This window comes from Balaenoptera acutorostrata, chromosome 5 (genome assembly GCF_949987535.1).
Source record: "Balaenoptera acutorostrata chromosome 5, mBalAcu1.1, whole genome shotgun sequence".
NCBI classification, from domain to species: domain Eukaryota; kingdom Metazoa; phylum Chordata; class Mammalia; order Artiodactyla; family Balaenopteridae; genus Balaenoptera; species Balaenoptera acutorostrata.
Genome location: NC_080068.1, coordinates 47,786,075 through 47,805,773, shown reverse-complemented (window position 1 = coordinate 47,805,773; position 19,699 = coordinate 47,786,075). Strand labels below are relative to the sequence as shown.

At 35.2% G+C, this 19,699-nt stretch overlaps 1 protein-coding gene across 3 annotated transcripts in view; it reads left to right on the top strand.

Annotated features, from left to right (window-relative positions):
* Positions 1-19,699, top strand: part of BMP2K (BMP2 inducible kinase) — a 124,371-nt gene that overhangs the window by 98,727 nt on the left and 5,945 nt on the right. For 2 of the 3 annotated variants that reach the window (XM_007165599.3, XM_007165600.3), the window contains one exon: positions 6,001-6,111. The exons of the other annotated variant lie outside the window; for it this stretch is intronic. In XM_007165599.3, coding sequence (XP_007165661.2) covers positions 6,001-6,111 — 111 coding nt within the window. The remainder of the gene's footprint in view (positions 1-6,000; positions 6,112-19,699) is intronic. 3 annotated transcript variants of the gene reach the window in all.

Here is a 19,699-nt window from a genome sequence, read left to right as displayed (position 1 = left end):
GGGTCTTGATGGTCCCTAGTTATAGTTCCTAGTTTCTATTTTATTTTAGGTAACTGGCCTTATGAGAACATTTATTAGATGAAGTACTTTGTTCCAAATTGGTATATATTTTATATAAAGTTTATAAATGCCCTGAATTCATGTAAGAATAGTTGTTTGGAGTTTAAATTGGTATTTTACATATTGGTTATATGATTATGAAAAATTAAATTGATTAAATGCAGATATAAAAATGAGTTCTGATCCTTTAATAAAGGTTTGTTGACTTTGGTAAAACCAATCTTACATTTTTTTATTAAAAAAATTTGTTTTAAACTACAACATTTTTGTTTGGCATTTTTCCTACAATTTATGTTGAGTGGTCCCAAAAGCAAGGTTTTTAAAAAAGGAAGTAAAATACCTCTTTCCTTTAGGGAGATGGTAGGGGGATACAGGGGGTAACCAATCACTGTAATTTACAGAATTATTTTTAAAGCAAAAGGGAAAATTAAAATATTCATTTTACTGTACTGTGACCAGGATAGTAACTAAGGTTTGCTAGATCAGTTTTTTCTACTCTTTGGGTGAACACTCCCCTCCCCACTGTTTTTAAAAAATAAATCAATGTATGGAATGGGTAAAGTATTCACATTTTTTTTGTGCCTTATAAAAATGTTATTCTAAGCTCCCTAGAATTTGTAGTGACACCCAAGTGTTAGTTACTTTGCATAGGCAAGAGTGGCATACAAATATTCATGTATACCTAACTTCATAAAAATTGGATTTAGCATGTAAAACTCTTAACCAGCTATTTGCTTTCAAACTTTAAGGTCTGATTACATGTGTAATTTGTGTATGTGTTTGTATACACATGTGTATGCCAAAGAGAGTTCAGACTTCATTGCAGCATTAGATATGGGAAGATATTAAATTCCAAATGACAGCGCAGGAGGAACTTTATCTGAAGGTCAGACTTGGAGCAACTCAGCCATTTGGGAAACTGCCTAGATGGTCCCCGAGCTATTGAAATCACTGTCACAAGGACAGTGTACTTAAATTGGCACATAGCACCAGAAAACGTGAATTCTGATACCTGGCCAAGCCATTTAACTAGGTTTAACTCTGTAAAGTCACTTAACTGCTGTTTCACTTACTCATTTATAGACTGGGTATAATGATGCTTACTTCATAGGGTTGTCAAGAAGATTAAATAATGTCTTTTAAGTGTCTGGGCACTCCATCAGTGTCACCTCTGCTTTTCTCACCTTCTGTATAAGTCTTTGGGCTCTAACTCCTGAGGTTATTGCTCTATAACCAGCATTTAAAAATTACATCTAAACTGTCAGGTTTCTCAGCTGGCAATTAAAAAAACCAAGTAGAAGGGGCTTTGTGGGCAAACATATCAACAGCAGAAGTGATGTATGACAGCATGGTAAGAGATGGAAAAATGTCTGGTTTTCCCTTAATAATTGATAGTCATAGTAATGGGGTTCAACAAAGGTGAAATGTCTTTAATAAAGTTTATAAAGAAATCAATAAAGTATAGAATATAGTTTAGAAAGATTTCCTCCCAGATTTGACTTTATTATAATATTGAGTCATCTTTAGCACCCGTTTCACTCACAACCAATAAGGTATCTAATATTTGATCTACTTGATAAGGGTTTAAATTACACCAATGGGCAAAAGACCTCTTCTAGAACCTTAAGAGTTTCAGCAGACTAACAGTGTAATGAAAATTGATTGTTGGTCATTACTGGTTGGTTCCTCTGTCGCTATCAACTTTTTCCAAAATGAATAAATTATCAATGTGTTTGGAATATCAAATTTATCTTTTTTCTCAGTACAGATATTTATCAACAATTTTTCAAAGTCCTTTCTAAGATTTTTTATATTTGGCTTATGAAAGCTTTCCAATGAGAAACTGAATACTTTTATGTATGGTCCTTAAAAGTATAGGCATTGCCCATGTTAATGATTGTTCAGAATAAAACATTGCCATTTGAGGTTTTATTTTTTAAATGGTATGTGGTTATTTATTTTTTTAAAAAAAAAAGCAAAAAGATATGCTGTCTAGGAAATATTTTACTTGTGTGTATTTTCCAGAAGGTAATTTAAAAATTATATTTTGAAATACTAAAATTCCAAGATACTAGTAATTGGTGATAAAAAAAACTGTTTTTTAGTGATCTTTAAGAGAACAGTTGAATCCAGCTGGCAAAAGGATTTAACATATAAAATATAAATCAAATTCTTCTTGCTTTTGCTTTCAGTGTAACAATATTTATGGTTTGGAATTTTTTACCTGTTCCTATTTAAGACTAAAACATTAAATCGAAATTAAGCGTTATTAATAAAGCTAGTCTCAATATTTTTTACAGTTTAAGCTTGTATTTTTCATGGTCTTTTGTATCAAAGCATCCAGATTAGTATGTAAACTTTAGAAATCTAATTGTCATAATATTTAATACATTAAACACTAATTAGAATACAGGTGTTTGCTTTGGGAAAATTTTTAAGTTGCATTTGTTTGAATAGTTGTGTAGCTCTACATATTAAAAGTAATACTTGATGGAATATTGTTTTCTTGTTGATAGTGGATTTATTGTTTATTTCTGTTTAAAATTGCATCAAAATAACTAAAAGGAAGAGTAGAAGAAACTAAAGACTGTGGTTGCTTTGCATATTCTACTGAATGTGTTGGGTTTTTTTTTCTGAAGCCACAGTATGAAATAGATATAAACATCTGTATATATAGTCAGTTTGTTGTAAAACATTAACTCTCACCATTTTAAGCTGATTCAGACCTATCACTGTTCCTTTAGGGCAGAATAACAGAACTTTTCAGGTATATTAGAACAGTGTCGAAAGTATCAGATGAAGACTATACTTTTAAACCTTATTCTTTAACCTTTTGGCTATTCAAGCCATTATCCATATAAGCTGCTGAATTAACTTTTTAGAGTATATTAATTTTCTGATGATAGTATGAAATACAGTTTGATTTTAGGATTTTAAAATCCCGTATTTTTGCCATTTGTATCCATTAAACTTCTTGAAAAGATACTGTCTTTATTCAGCACACAATTCTTTTGGGAAGGCAGAAAGAGGTAAGTTTCTTATATTGGACAAATCAAGCTCAAGTTTTGCTCTAATGAAAAGAAAACCAGTTCTTTGAAAATGGGGCTTAAATACATTTTAGGGGTGACTATGTATTTGAAACTCTACATACCATTTTGTTAGTTTTTATTTATAGGTAATTGATAATTAAAAAAATTAATATGTATGTTTATTTTTTATTTTGTGCCCTGGGACCCAGATTATCATGTGAACTTTAGAAATCTAAATGGTTTTCTAAAAATCTTCCATGGAAAAATTGATGCTGTGTTTTTTGGAACAATGAGAACATGATTCATTTTATAGTGAGTTTATTCTGCTTCCTGTTTTGAAATAATTGGATAAATGAACTTTGTATGGAACAGTATGTTCATATTTTAACCTATGGGGACCCCATATATAAAAAATATTTGTTTACCCCCTACATGATAGTATTTGTACTCTTGTCATAACTACATGGTGCTGTTTATACATTTACCATGAATTTACCATAGATAGATGGAGATAATACATCACTGCATGAGGATTCAAAGAACTTTAGTGGTAACTTTGCATCTTTATATGCTGGGAACCATTGGAACAGTAGTGGTTTATAAACCTGGAGAATATGTTAATATGTAGATTCCCAAGCTTCTATTCAGATAATCTGATTCATTTGTATTATATTAGGTCTGTGATAGGACCCAGGTTTTATACAGGAGTATAAATACATTTTACACAGGAGTCCTGGCAATTATGATGCAGATGGTTTAGGAAGGAAATCTGGTCCTGATTTTGACCAAAGTACCTATAAACTATATACTTATATACAAATATATATATATGTAAGTATAATTTTATCAGGGCCTGATAAAATTGGTAACCCACAGGTATCCTCTGTGATTCAGTGAATCTTAGGCCTCTCCTTAAAGTTTGATTGTGGCTTCCCACCACAATAAATTAAAGACACCCTTGGTTATATAAGGTGTTCTCCAACCTTATTTTTTCAGAAAGTTGCTATGAAAGTAACTTCTTTATAGTTAAGTGTTGGACAACAAAATATGAAAAAGCTTTTTTTCATAGTACAATCAGCATTTGTTACTGATTTCCTGAATTAAGTATACAGTGAATACCTTGAAAAAGAACATCTAAAATAAATTTTCATTGTTATCCATTTCTGTATTGGATTTGAAAATAACCTCTTAAGTTTTGGAAATTTTATTTGTGCATAAATCAGTTGTCAGATGTGTTGCCTTAAAATATTAATTAGTGCTTCAGCAAAATTTTAAGTAAAAATTTAAACAATCTAAAATTTCATGTAGATATTGCAGAGTTAGTTTTAGCCATAAAAGCTCATAATTGTATCATAAAGGTGTTTAAAGAATCAGTTGTCCATAGCAATAATTGAGTATTTTCAGGATATTGTAGACTCTAGGGCCTTGCCTTCTCAAGCTTGCGCTCCCTGGACCAGCAGTGTCATGTCCTCTGGAAGCCTGTTGAACTGCAGAATTTCAGGATCCATTCCAGAACCATCCAGTCAGAATCTGCATTTTAACAACTCCCAGGTGATTAGAATGCACATTAAATTTGAGAAGCACTGTCCTAGGAGATTGCTGCTTTAACTTGGGGCTTTTTTTGTTTCACTCTGCAGTTACGAGTCATTTTTAAAGAATTCTAATTCTCTTTGGATTCTCCCTCCCCATCCTGCCATCCCTTAGAACTCAAATGAAACCAGCATAGTTTACCCATAGAATTCCTTAAACATGAAAAGTATAGTCCTGGGAATGTTTAAAATATCTGTAAGGGCAAAATGGGTCCCTAATAGCATATGTTTGATTACCAAGAATCAGAGGATAGAGAGGCATTTTATAAAAATCCAGAAGTTCTCAACTGATAAAGTGCCTGCGATGTGCAGAGTTTAAGAGCAGGGAAAAATAATCACTACTAGGGAATTAGGATACATTAAATCTTCTTCAGACATACCAGACCTGCTCCCACCTTTGAGCCTTTGCTCTAGCACTTCCTCTGCCTGATGTGTTCTTCCCCAGGTATCTACTCCTACCTCCTTGGAGTCTTTTCTCACCTGGTACCTGTTAGAATCACTCTATTTCACTCTGTTTATTACTGCAACCTGTGTCTGCTCCCTTAATTCCTTTTACCCTGCTCTACATTTTTCTCTCTAGCTTTAACAGTCTCTATTTCTCATGCTTGTTGCTTGTCAGTCGTTTTTCCATGCCAGCATATAAACTCCATGAGGGCAGGAGTCCTCTCTTTGTTTGCTATTGCATGCCCATTGTCTAGAACAGTGCCTGGCACATACTAGATGCTCAACTATTTGTTGAATGAAAAAACGAATTCTGTTGTTAAGGCTTTTAATTTAGTAGAGAAATATCTATATCTTTGCATTTGTATGTATGAGAATGGTTTAACCAAGTAATATGAGAAATGAACAATAACATAAAATGAAGTAACATATAGTGAATTACTTTTTATTGCTATTGAGAAATAGGATTTACCTATTTTATGAATGAATCACCATTTGCAATGTTTTTTCCATGTGTGCTTTCAGAGAAAGTTTGCCAAATATGTCTCTGTTTAATAATCTGGGTTTAACTTCAGATCCAATATGTTACAAGTTAAAGACAACTGGTATTTAAATAAACCAAATTAAGTTATTTATTAGGTTAATTGTATTTAGTGAAATCTAGCACTGTGATTACATTGTTAAACTTGCCTTTGTAGCAACAAGTATGTATTAAACTCAGGACTACCCACTAATACTTAAACGGATGAACTTTGAATCTCATATTTTTCAAGAAGGCTTTGTTTAATTTTCACTTTTATTTATACTGTATGCCACTTTTAAATTTAAAGATCGTTTTGTTTTTATTTTATTTTTTGTTTTGTTTCATCTTATTTTTGCAGACAGGCTCGAGGAGAGAGCATCCTCAGATAAGAATGTAGAGCCACTTTCTGCTCCACATAACCATCCTCCAGAAGATCCTTTTGGTTCTGTTCCTTTCATTTCTCACTCAGGCAAGTTACATAAGTAACATCATCACTATCCATAAAAAGTACACACAAGAACAATAACAGCAACAAGGGCAAAAACCCTTATTATAAAGCCAAAGTAGGAATCAGGTTTTAGTTACAGCAGATAGAACAGAAAATTATTTTAACCTTTAGCCATCCTCGTTTTCCTAATGTTCTTTCCATTGGGTTATTCAATTTGTGCCTTTTGCAAACACAGAAAAATGCTGATTTGCGTAGTAGAACCATAACTGGTTCTTTCTACCTCGACTATTGGATAGTATTGAAAAATTTCATGCATGAAAATATCTCTCACTTTTATATACTTAAAATACATTTACAGACATTTTTATACTTAGCTTTTGCTTAAAAATCCTGTTTTCCTAGTTTATACATGCTCTCTTGTAGCTGTGTTTACAAAGTATTAGTGACTTTGTTACAACTTGTGACAAATTACCTATTTTCTTCTTACTCCTTTGACTTCAATCCAGAATTTAATTATTCACCATTTAAGAATATTTGTGATAATACTTTCAAAGTAATTACCTAGTTAATGCTGTCGAAGATAACTAGGATGGAATAGGATCCCACTCTGGCATAAATGGATTTTTGTGTTTGTATAGTTAGAGTGGGAAAATTGAGTTTAATCTTAGAAAAGGGAAATGCATTGCAAGAAATTATGCTTTACTAGAAGGTAAAGGTTTTGTTTAATATATTCAAGGTAATTGTCAGCTATGTTCTTTGGTTCTGTTTCGTTTATTTCTCACTCAGGCAAGTAAAACATGTGACATCATCACTACCATTTAAAAAAACTTCATACAAGAGAGAACAATAACAAAAGAAAAGCATTGTGAATGTAAAGCCAAAATAAGAAATAGGTGTTCAGGATTTCTGATAATACACTGAAGCAATGTTATAGCCTTTCAACATTCAGATTTGGTTATCCAGAACAGTACGGTAACTAAGAGTGTTTCTGTATACTTTGATGTTCCATATTTTTACTCTTTGCCGTTTATTGAAAACAATCCATATTTTTGTCATTTTCTGTTAGCTTCCTTCAGATTATCTTTTTCATGAATGATATGAAATCATTAACTGGGGAAGACAAATTGACTGTGTCAGTTTACTTAATATGTATAGATGCACTCCCTCACACCCCCAATACCCTAGGTCAAAAACTGTTACTGTTTTTTTTTGTTTTGTTTTTGTTTTTAAAGAAATCTCCATTTTAATTTTTTATTTATTAATTTATTTACTTTTGGCTGTGTTGTGTCTTCGTTTCTGTGCGAGGGCTTTCTCCAGTTGCGGCAAGTGGGGGTCACTCTTCATCGCGGTGCGCGGGCCTCTCACCATCGCGGCCCCTCGTGTTGCGGAGCACAGGCTCCAGACGCGCAGGCTCAGTAATTGTGGCTCACAGGCCCAGCCGCTCCGCGGCATGTGGGATCTTCCCAGACCAGGGCTCGAACCTGTGTCCCCTGCATTGGCAGGCGGATTCTCAACCACTGCGCCACCAGGGAAGCCCCAGGGTTTTTTTTTTAATAATAGCACAAATGGTCTTTATAAATTCTCAAGAACATGGTACTCAGTGACTTCAGATAGTGATCTATTTGTGGCAGAAAGCGGTTTCAGTACTAGCTCTTTTTCATACTCTAGAAGGAGTTACATAATCCCCTTCAGGTTTGTACATATCTATGCAACTTCTTGTCTGTTCTTTAATAGCTTCTGAAAGAACCCTGGGGAAATGAATAGTAGAATCAGGAACTAGAGGAAGCCTCAGTGATTTGCCTTTTCTGTGGGCACCCTTATTTTGGGGTTGGCCTAGGATTTCTGTAGCTAGAAATAATGCTCACAGATTTGAGCTTGATTGCTGCTGTTGCTGTTTTGTTTTTCTTTTTCCTTTGGGTATTTAACTTCTCTATTAGATTTTAAGCTTGCTGAGGGTTGAAAACATGAATTTTCTGTCTTTGAATCCTTCCCAGTAGCCAACCCAGTAAGTACCTATTAATATTCATTGGCTGTATGAAAAAATTATGACTATTCCTAAAAATTCATACTCCTTGGTGTTAGGACAATGACCATAAAAAATGCCCTTTGATAGAAATGCTACTGCTCCAAAAAATATTTTTAGATTTAGTGTTAATAAGAACATTGGAATAGTTTGGTTATGAAAAATTGAGTACATAGACTAGAATAAAGGAGGGGAATGGTCATAAGAGAAATGTGCCTCCAGAGAGAAGAAAAGGGCACTCCCTTTGCTGTATTAGCTTTGTTAATTTATTTTTATCAGATTCAAAATACATAATCAAAATTTAAAAATCTGAAAATAACTTACTGCCACTGACCTATTCATCATCAAGATTAGAAATACTTTGTTATAAATAATTTTTAGGTAACAATAAAGTATTTGAAGGCATTCATTTTCCTCTAAGAGTAAAATAATTGAATCTCTGAAGCAAAGAACTTCCTCATACGCTTTATGAAGAAATTGGAAAAAGAAAAAGGAATTCTACCCATTGAAAATACATTCCACGTGGCATCGTGAGCATCTGGAGATTTATAGGACTAGGGCAGAAGAAAGGCAAGAAACTACTTCTAAGTGTGTGTGTGTGTGTGTGTGTGTGCAATACAGGGTGATATGTATATGTGATAAGCCATCTTACTTGAATCTGAGAGTTGACAATTCTGAACATAATTTAATTTTAGGTAAACCATATAGAGAATGCTAGGTGAGAATAAAATGAATTCAATCATGAGGCAGAATGCTATAAGAATTTTAGTGGCAAAGTGCATTTAAGGAGACACACTGTCTTGAATCTAGTGTTCCTTACACTGGTTTTATTAGGAACTGTGTTCTTTTTATTTTGAAAGAAAAATTTCTGTTAAAACTTTTAATCTTAACTTTGAAATTAATGAATTAGTTTTTACTTTGCTTTTCTTTAGTTGATCATAATTTTATAAAATTATTTTTAAGCTAAATTTTTAAGTTAAAATAATATGTGTATCTACTTTAAAAAGTTGGATTTAACAAGGTTTATAATGAAAAAAAGTCACTTCTCTGCTTGCTCCCTCCCTATACCCTTTCCCTGTTCAGACTCCCTGGAGATAATTTTTCACTTCTGGCATTGTAATATGTCATGCTTATTCTTCTATTTCTTACTTTTTTTTCAATTTTAGATGATGTGTATAGACTTCGTATTTTGGAAAATGATGATTTAGATTAATTACACTGTTAGCACCCAGCCGCAATCACATGCACCTGTCCTTTTGCTAATTTCCAGTACAGTTTTGACACAATTGTTGGTTGTCCGTGTTATTCAATGCGTACATTTTATGCATATGTAAGTATTTGTCACTGAGGTCCAGTATACCATTATTACATTTCCTTCTATAAGGTTTTATTTTTCCTGGAGTTAATTATAATGATGTTTATAAAAATGACTATGTTTTGTTCCCTGGTTTTTTCTGTACCCTGTCATTGATTCATCTCCATTTGGAAATGTAAATTTCCTCCCAACTTAAGGTGGCTGTCATTTTCATTTTTACTTGATTACGTCTCTCGCCGAGCTCCACAGCCTGAGTTGGTCGCTTCCTGTGCCTGCCACACGCTTATCATCCTAGTATTTTCTTTTGCCCGTCGATCTTCCTGGGAATTCTTGGATCTCCTCTCTTTCTCTTTCTTGGTTAGTAGAGCAACTCCTCTAGAAATTTCTTGAGAAAATACATATGCATGGGAGGAAAACTTTTGAACTTTGCTGCCTTTTTTTCCTAACCTGACACTTGACTGATAATTTGGCTGGGTGAATAATTCTTTGTTGGACATAATCTTTCCTTGTGAATTTTCAAGGTACTGCTTCATTGTATTCTAGCTTCAAAAAAAGGGATAGGGGGCTTTAACTAGAGGAATGGCTGCACTCTATGCCCCTAACCCTAGGTCCCGTAGCCTCTACTATTTAGAGGCGAAAATACCTGTTTCTTCTCCTTGTTAGCTGCGTGTACTGCAGATCTGGTACGGTCAGCAGCCTTAGTTTGTCTATATGGATGCCTGTTTGTTGCCTCGGCTTATGATGATCACTTTTGGACTTCTTAAGAAGCTTAGCTGAACGTAACATTTTGGTAGACCATGTCTTCAAATGAATCAAATCTAGCTTTCCTTCTTAGCTTTAAACATTTCTTTATGGGCAAGATTAAATTTTGTAATTATTCTTTTATGCAGAAATCAAATAATTATATCAAGAATCTGTTTGGTGCTGTATAGAAAGGGAATATCTTATTCCATAAGCTGATATCTTAATTATAATGGAATTATATATACCTTGTATGTCAGGTTACTAAGCTGATATTAGTAGTGTGGTGTGTCATAAAGAACATTGACTTTAGAATTAAAAAGCCCTGGGTACGCATCTTAGTTCTGTCCCAGATTAACCATGTGATACCGGCTGTTGCCTAATTTCTTAGAGGGTTTCTGTATCTTAAATTGGGGATAATATTAGCTAGTTGATGAGATTGTTGAAAGGATTAAATGAGAGCATGTTATACAACACGCGGACATCCTCAGTGTTGGTCGCTGTTGTGGCTCTTGTAGGTAGTGTTATTAAATAGTATTTTTACTACTTACTACTAAATTCCAAAATCTTAGTGTTAAATAAGTTTTGAAGCTGCCATCTAGCTTGTAGTAGTACAGAGTTCCAGTAATAATAAGCTAACTACTGAATTACATCTTTTAATAAAGTGTAAAACCTGTCTATGAAGCTGTTCCCCACCAAGAACTGTTTTAACAGTGCCATTTCTATTTTTATTAAAGCATTAACTACCAGTATTCAGTACAGTGTACACACAGACGTCCTGTTAAAAGCATGGTGTTCATTCCCAGTCCTGAAATGCACCCAGCCTTCCTTCTCCCCAAGGCATCGTGCTGCAGTTAGTTGAATTACAGCGTGGACAACCTAATTTTAATAAACACTCTCAAATTCTGAAACATAGTATTTGAAGAATTTCGTCACTGAAGTTTTAGATTTCTTGTATTGCATTTCATCTTTAATTAGGTTTGGTGAACTTCCTTTACTCTCCCCAACCCCAGACCTACCTCATGGGTCTCATTATCTAACAGGAAGTTAAATTGAATTTAGGGTTGGGAAGGTCACATCATATATAACGAATACTTGTTGGAACATAAATGACTACAGATTGTCAGTCCAATTGCTGGGTCATTTTATAAGCCATGATGAGTGTACTGTTTATAACTTTAGATTCTAGTAATTCTTGAAGATCAAGAATTTTCCTCTTCCAGAATGTCAGTAATAATGGTTACCATTTATTGAATCCTACTGTACACGTACAGTGGAAACAGGCTCAGAGCAGGATCAGTGACTTGCTTAAGGTAAGATAGTTTATAAGCAGGAATCCAGCTCTGTCTGATGCTAAACTCTGTTCTACAAACAGTAGCAAAACAAAAGTGTTAAATGACTTGTTTTACCAGTGTTCAGTGGATGTTCTGTGTGAATCGTTCCACTTGTAGATGTGTTTTTGATGTATTTGTGGGACGACGTGAGCTCCACGTCCAACTCCTCCGTCACCTCGATTCCTCAAGTATCAAGGGACTTGTTTTAAATGAAAACCTACAGTAACATGAGTGACGTGATAGAAATGTCAGTTTTATGGCATTTTTAATCAGAGTGGCAAATATTGCCTTGTCGCTTGGCCTGTCTTGAGAGAAATCATACAGATTTTGATAAAACCTTCTAATCCAGTAATCCTTGGGTCTGGCATGGTAAATTGCTGAGAAATGATGGCAGGCAGTATGCTTCCAATTCAAAGTGAGCTTTAAAGTCTTACAGCCCCTCCCTTATACCCCAAATGATGAGACAACAGAAGGCATGTAATTACAATAGCAGTTTCAAGCCATTCATCCTCTATAATCCGATAGCAAGGAAAAGAACATCAAAACAAAATTTTCTTGAAACTGGAAGCTTCTTATGTGATTAAAAATGTACCACCTGTTTTATAACTAAAAGAACTGTCCTCTAAAAGATGGAAACCTGATTAGAAGAATGGTAATATGAATAGTATGATGCAAATATGCCCCTCTCCCCACATTGTTTTGGACGTATTCTAAATATTTTGTATTTTTTGATATAGTTTATAAAGGTTCATTTATGTGGTTTAAGAATACATTTGCAGTATTTATTTTAAATAGTGTGGCATTACCCAGGATCTCATTCTTTTCACAAAGTATTTGTTTAAAAGAATACTAATAATAAGTATAAGAAAGTCTATGAAAATTGATGATAAATTTTAGCTTTTGAGTTTGGAGTCATCTTTTGGACTGCGTAAGACTATGATGTCTTTGAACTTTTACCACCTAGGAATATCTTTTTTTTGAAAACTTGAGCTTGGAATAGATGAATTCATGTTCTTATGTTCTTCATTTGGTGGATTCATGTTCTTAAATTCATTTGGTTAGATAAGCTTGTTCTTCAGAACCTCCCAATTGTTTATACCTGTGTCAGTCATTTTCCAGATCACTAGAATCAGGATTAGTACATGGGTTTCACAACTGTTAAAGTGAATGATAAGTTTCTTGAAGTCAGGAATTGTCGTATCTTTGTATGCCCCATACAGTACCTTGATGAATGAATTCATTATCAAAGTATACTTTGGTAATCTAATATAAACTTTCTCTCTCTCACACACCCTAATAGTTAATGAGCTTTCACTAGATAAGATGAATTTTATTAATGTTCAGCTCTATCAGGTAAGTTCCATTATTGTCCTTATTTTACAGATGAGGAAACTGAGGCTTTTTTGGATGTTTATCTTCTGTGGATTTTGTAAAGTTGTATATGCTTTCATTTGTTGATAAAGCCTTATAGTATTTCCAGAACTTAACCCTACAGGGTTAAATTATTTATCCTACCATTCAACAAAACACTGTTTACTGAAATAGAAACAATACTGTGCTCATTCTATTAGTTTTTTTTGGTTTGTTTGTTTTAGTTTTTTAAAAATTTTCAGGCATAGCTTTTGTAAATTTTCAGGCAGGATACAAAAGGAACACAAGACAAGTCTGTGGTAGTATTTTGTAGGGGGTTGGTGCTAAGCTATACTGAATGTTTGCTGGTGATGATATTCTACTGGTAGTTTAATTGTAGAATTTACAGATGAGAGTTTTAGAACTAGTGTCATCAGCAAAGAAGTCATTATGGCCTTAAACTTGGACAAGTCATTCAGCTTTTCCTTAGTTTCAAATTATTTATGTATATAAAGAGATTGGACTAGGTCTTTAAAAATCTCTTCTTGTTTTTTGCTTTCAAGATATAGTTGAAACTATGAAACAGGATTAAGGTCACTGAAAGAAAGAAATGAGAAGAGAAGCCAGAAAGCCAGGGTATGAGCATTGGTTGGTAACACTGCGTATTTTGAAGTGGTAGGAAGTCATGATAGTGCTCTGCCGTGGAAAGCAAGGGGAACATTTTTGAAGATGTGGTTAATAAGATTGAAGGGGAAAGATCGTAGCAAACCTTACAGGGCGATTTCACCCTAATGTTGTGTGGGAGCCTAAATGGTGGGGAGTTAAGAGATAATGTATGAAAACCCCTTGGCACTGCATTTGCACTCAGGACAATATTAGTTACTATCTTCTCTGATTCATTTCTCAGTACCATTAGAAATGTATAGTAGGTACTCCACAAATAACCATGAAATGATGGTATAATACATTGGCAATAGCAATAATATAGCCCTTGACTGAGTACCTACAACGTGCCAGCACTGTTATAAGCACTTTACCGGAATTCTCACTTTAATCCCCGCTACATTTCTCTGAGGCAGATATTATTGCTGTGTCCCTACTTTACAGCTGAGGAAACTGAGACACTAAGTAATACCTGACTCCAAATGAGAACACAGGTCATCAAAGGACACTTTGATGAAGTAAGGGAAGTATACTGTATATTTTGATATAGACAGTTACCAAATGGTTAATTTGGTATTTCACTTATTTAGTAAATGCTTGTTATTTTATGGATGGTACTGAATAATTGAAGCACTACTTTGTTAGCTTTGAACTACTATCTTGAAATTCTATATAAGAGGTATATTAAGCCATAAAGCAGTGAGAATAAGCAGAATTTATGTGTGTAAATAAGTACTGTTTCTCGAGAGATGAATTTATATGCCACACGAGAATTTAAGACTCATAACATCATTGCTGTTCTTAATCGTTTACCCAAATCTGCACTGCCTATCTTAGTCACTCACCTTATTCTCAGGATTTGGCTCTGATTAGATTTTGGCTATTTCCTGCAATCAAACCCAACCTCAAAAGATGAGGATTACTCAAAAAGCTGAAATTTTTACAGTTTGTAGTTAGTTCCAAGGCACAAAACAAATAAAAATATCCTGACTAGAAGCCATCAAAATATCATTCCACTGTATTTAGTTTAAGGAAAGAAGAATGCCCTACTTAGAGCCAAAAATAAAGACTGGTCAATATATGAAATTTTACAGGGTTTTACCAATATCATTTAATGGAGAAAAATGCAACTGAGGTATGATGCTGGGCACATTCTAGACATTTGTTTATGCTTTAAATACATGTTCCTGGCGCTTATTGTAAATATTACAGCTCCCCTTCTACCTACCTGAAAACCAGCCATTTTTGTGTTAATAATACAAATCTCAGTAAATATAGGGATTATTAGGATTTGGGATATATTGAGTTATAAGGCAACATATTTAGGCTATACTTTTGGGAAATTAACTTAAGCAGTGAAATAATCCTGATTTAAATTTCATGGTAAACCAAATGTGTAATATTTGCTCTGACGGCTTACAAGAAGCAGTCTAGCACCAAGAGCAAACAGTAGGAATATCTGAATTTTTTTTAATGACAGAAATATGTTTAGGCAAAGAAATAGGTTTTAAAAGTTGATGGCACTCAGCTATGAAGTCACATTTTAAAGCACTGTACATTGTACAGTTGGTAACCAACTTTCTAACTTGTAATACTTATTTTGACAGTCTTTTGTGCCTTTGGAACAGGACTAAAAAAGTCTTAGAATATATTGAAGTAATTTAAAAAAATTTTTATTGGAGTATAGTTGATTTACAATGTTGTGTTTCTGCTGTACAGCAAAGTGAATCAGCTATACATATATATATATCCACTCTTTATTAGATTCTTTTCCCATATAGGTCATAATAGAGTATCGAGTAGAGTTCCTTGTGCTATACAGTAGGTCCTTATTAGTTATCTATTTTATATATAGTAGTATGTTATATGTTGATCCCAATCTGCCATTTATCCCTTCCCCCTTTAATTTCCATTTCTTTCTCAGTTTTTTATAGCTTCACAGTGAAGAGAGGAAAATTAAGTGGATGGCTATTGTCACAGAAGCGAAACTATGGTTGTAACATGCAGCTTTGGAGCTTAACTTTTCCCCAGCAGGAGGTGCTACAGAGAGATAACCACTTGTACTTAAAATTGTGCTTCATGGTGCTTAATATTTGAGCTGCTCTTAGTGTGCTGGCAGAGAGGCCCATTGCTGCTCTTGACTCTATGTTAGTTTATGAAGGAGTGGAAGGATAGAGAAATAGGGAGACGTTTAAGCAGGGTCAGGGTGGGTAGGTTATGTGAATATGGGAGAAAAAAGGAATTTGGATAAATATTTTTGATTGCTTGTTTTAGTTTTATGAAGGGGCGACAATAAAAGAAATAAAACCAGTCTGTATACACCAACCAGAAATTTCCCCAGTTGCCCATACTTTTCAGGGATGTAATCTGAAACCCTAAAGATGAGATAGATCATTGTGTGTGTCTTTTCATGTTCTTTTTGAAAGTGATCCTTTCAATTTCTAATATTGTGCTCTCAACTATAGCTATTTAAAAATCAGAGGTACAGTTTCCAGGATCCAAAATGCACCCTTGTGGTGAGTAAATATACATTTGTTTGCCTGCTTATTTTTGGCCAGTTCTAAAGTAGACCTGAGCCACTCTTGAATTAGCCATAGAATTGCATTGCACCCTCCTCTCTGCCCCCTCCCTATTCTTCCCTCTCATTTAGATCCATCTTCAACCATTGGGTCCAGAAAGTAGGTAGGAAGTTGGAGTATGATGTATGAGATAATTGAGTTTGGCCTTGCTCTGGAGATGATGACAGTTAACTTTACCAAGTGCTTTTGAGTCAGGCACTATTTTAAGTCCTTTCTTTACAACAGGCCTACAAAGTAGAACCTGTTATTATCATATTATTCTCTCGTAATATAATAATATATATTCCCTCATGTATGAGGGAACAGAGTAGAGAGAGGGTTTAGCTGTGGTCTTAGTAGAGATTGTTACTGGGTTAACTTTATTAGCTCTGTATTGATTTTGCATAAGGAAGGAATAACAGTAAATCGGTAAATTATGATTAAAAAAGGGATTTTCTTTCCCCTCTCAAAGAAAAAGTGCATGATCATGGTTCTGTTTAAAATGCTGAAAAACTAGAAACAACCTAGACGTAAAACAACCTAGAGGTAAATAGTTCAATGCTATACATACAATGTTTTATTATGTTTCTATCAGAATTACTAAATGGACTATGTTGATACCTGTAAAAGATGCGTTAAAAATGGTAAGTGAAACCCTACAAATTTATATCCACACTGACAATTTAAAAAGCAGATCTGTATAGCACTTTACAACAAAGAAATATGTATCTGTATTAATACAACTTTGAGAAGCTGACAAAAGGCAGACAGAGTAGGGAGTAGAAAGTGACAAATGTGTTTTGGAAAGCAATGTTGACCATTTGGGTAAAGGAAACAGTTAATTTAGAAGACAAAGATTAATATAAGAATACCAAGAGAAGGTCAGTTGAAGGACTCTTGTCCTATGTTAAATGTTCCAGAAGATTTCTAGGAACAGAACTCTGTGCCCTAGAAATGGAACATTTTCCAGGGAAATTGTAGAGCGGCATTTTCCCTAAGTGCTTTTTGCAGAATTGTTTATAAAGGTTAATAAGTGTTACATGTAACAAATAAAAGTGTTTGTAGTGAAGCAAATTTGGGAAACCCTAGGCTTCATTCAGTCAGATTCTTCTGTGTACGATGTGTCAGCACCTTTAGTACGATAAGCATTTTCCAGGTGAGTGGTGGTGGTGAGAGGGGGGTACATTGTAGAGTGCAGCATTTCATAAACTCATTTGCCTGAGACCACAGAACTGTTTGGTTCTTGTTACGGGAATAGCGTTCTGCAGAAGACACTTTAGGAAACATACTGGAATGTTCCTGGAGGTGTCCATGAGCAGGCAGGAGGGGTGGTGCCCGTGTGGCTCTCTGTGGGTGGGTAAGGAGCCTGAGGAGGTACTAAGTTAACGTGTATCTTAGAGGGACTGTCCTAAAGTCAGGGGTGATTGCAGGTCTTTGCCATCGCATTTTTTGCTTTTGGATAAAAATTCATGAAAATAAGTGCTCTGGCTAATCTAAAAGTAATCTTTGTTTTTAATATCAGAAGTATGCTGTATGGAGAAGTCAAATGAAAATCTGCATTTGATTTGATTTTAATCTGTTAGGATTGAAGATAAGCTTATTATGAATATGCAAAGATACAGCATGTAACTCTTGGCTGGTTTCAGGGAACTGGCAGATGAATAATGGATGAAGGTTATATTTGTATTTAAGTATAACTGATAGAAATCTCCACATCTTCTCTCCCCCTCACTCCTCAGCCCCACTAGATTTCCTCCCCACTCCCCACTTCACGGTTGTCAACAACCTGCATGAGCTGACCGGCGCCAGTGGCGTTTCCTTCCTCAGTTCATTGGGCTTCTTTGCGTCACCCTGCGCAGTTGTCTACTCCCTCCCCCGCAAACACTCTGCTCTCTTGGCTTCGGCACCATTACACTCACCTGCGTTTGGTCCTCCTCTCTGGCACTTCCCTGTTTGCGCTGCAGGTTCCTCTGTTGACTTCTAAATGTTCTACACCTGAGGGCTCAGTGGTGGATCCCCTTTTCCTCAGCGAGACGCTGAAGGGTTTTCAGCGGTAGCCACATGATTAGCGTTTCAGGAGGGTTATTCTGGTGACAGTGTAGAGGAGCAGTTTGAGGGATATGGGACTGGAGGCAGACAGGCAAGTTTAGAGGCTGAGGAGTTGCTGGATGACGATAAGGAGGGGATGGGATAGACAACTGGCAGAGGGGGAGAGGAGGGACCCGATTCCAGAGATTTTAAAAACACTATTTGGTGGGAAGAGGGAATATGATTTGCAGATTTCTGCTAGTTTGCAGAACTTGGTAGGTAGATGGAAGTGTTGTTCACTAATTTAGAGGGAACTGGTGAGGACACATTTTAAGAGGAAAGATGATCTCTTTTGAAATTACTGAGTTTGAAGTAATGGTAGGAGATACATACATATTTATGATAAGTATTAGATGGATAGATCAGTATTCATGGTAAGAATCAGAGATCCACTCATTACCGTGTAAATGCTGATTAACATACAAGTAGTTAGGACCCAGGGCAGGACATGCAGAGGGAGAAAGACAGCCAAGGATAGAACCCTGGGGAGCATACATGTTAAGGAGATGTTAGTGAAAGAGAAGTCTCTACAAATATGGCCAAGAGGGAATAGTCAGAGAGGTGGGAAGACAACAGTGCTGACTTTCAAAGAGAAGGAAATAACTCACAGGTGTCCTATGCCATGGAGACCACTGTGTTAATAACGAGAAAGAAATGGTCCTTCCATCATAAGGTATAATTAGTTTCCATGACTAAAGACTATACTTGCAACCCTAGCTAATTGTTTTGAAAATATCTGATCTTAGAGGGGAAGGGATAAGTGGATATGTGGTTGGATCAATTCAAATTGTTTCCTACCTCAGGAAAATCAATTCAGTACACCAGTGTATTGGGAGGGCTGTATATTTTCATGTAAACTAACATACTATTTATCTTTACTATATATCATACAGTGAAATTGTAGAGCACTGTATTTGATGCAATTTTATTACCTATCATACTGATAGTTAAGATTTTTATTAAAGTAGCATGCTTTTAATGTAATGTCCAGTAGTATAGGTGTGACAGTTTCAGGAAGATGTGACATCTAGGGAAGGCAGATATCCTTGGTACCGTCTCAGTTCAGTAGCTGGTCCTTAGTTTTGATCAGGCTGTGGGGATGCACTCATATGTTAACCCAACTCATAAGATACTTGTTTACAAAAAGACACCAGAATGCCAATTTAAAAATTACACAGCGAAACATAACTAAGCAGATAAGCTATTCACGCTTGCTGATCTCTGTGGGAAAACTTTATAACAGAGTTGAAATATAAGCAGAAGGCTGTTGGGTAAACGTGGGATCTGAGCAGGGCAACTGTCTGGATAATCTTAGTTTGAAGGTGGAAGAAGAAAATGTGCTTGTGTACTGTATTCAGAGTCCTGTTCTGGGTACTGTAAATGAGACTTAGCTGTCAGCGATCACCTAATGGTGAGGAGGTGGCGTGTAGAGTAGAGAGACAAGTAAGTCTGTCTGCACTGAAGGACCTAACCATCGACTGTGAGGCCAGGTGCATCCCCCAAGCCTAATAATAAAGAACTGCCCTTACATCTTCCT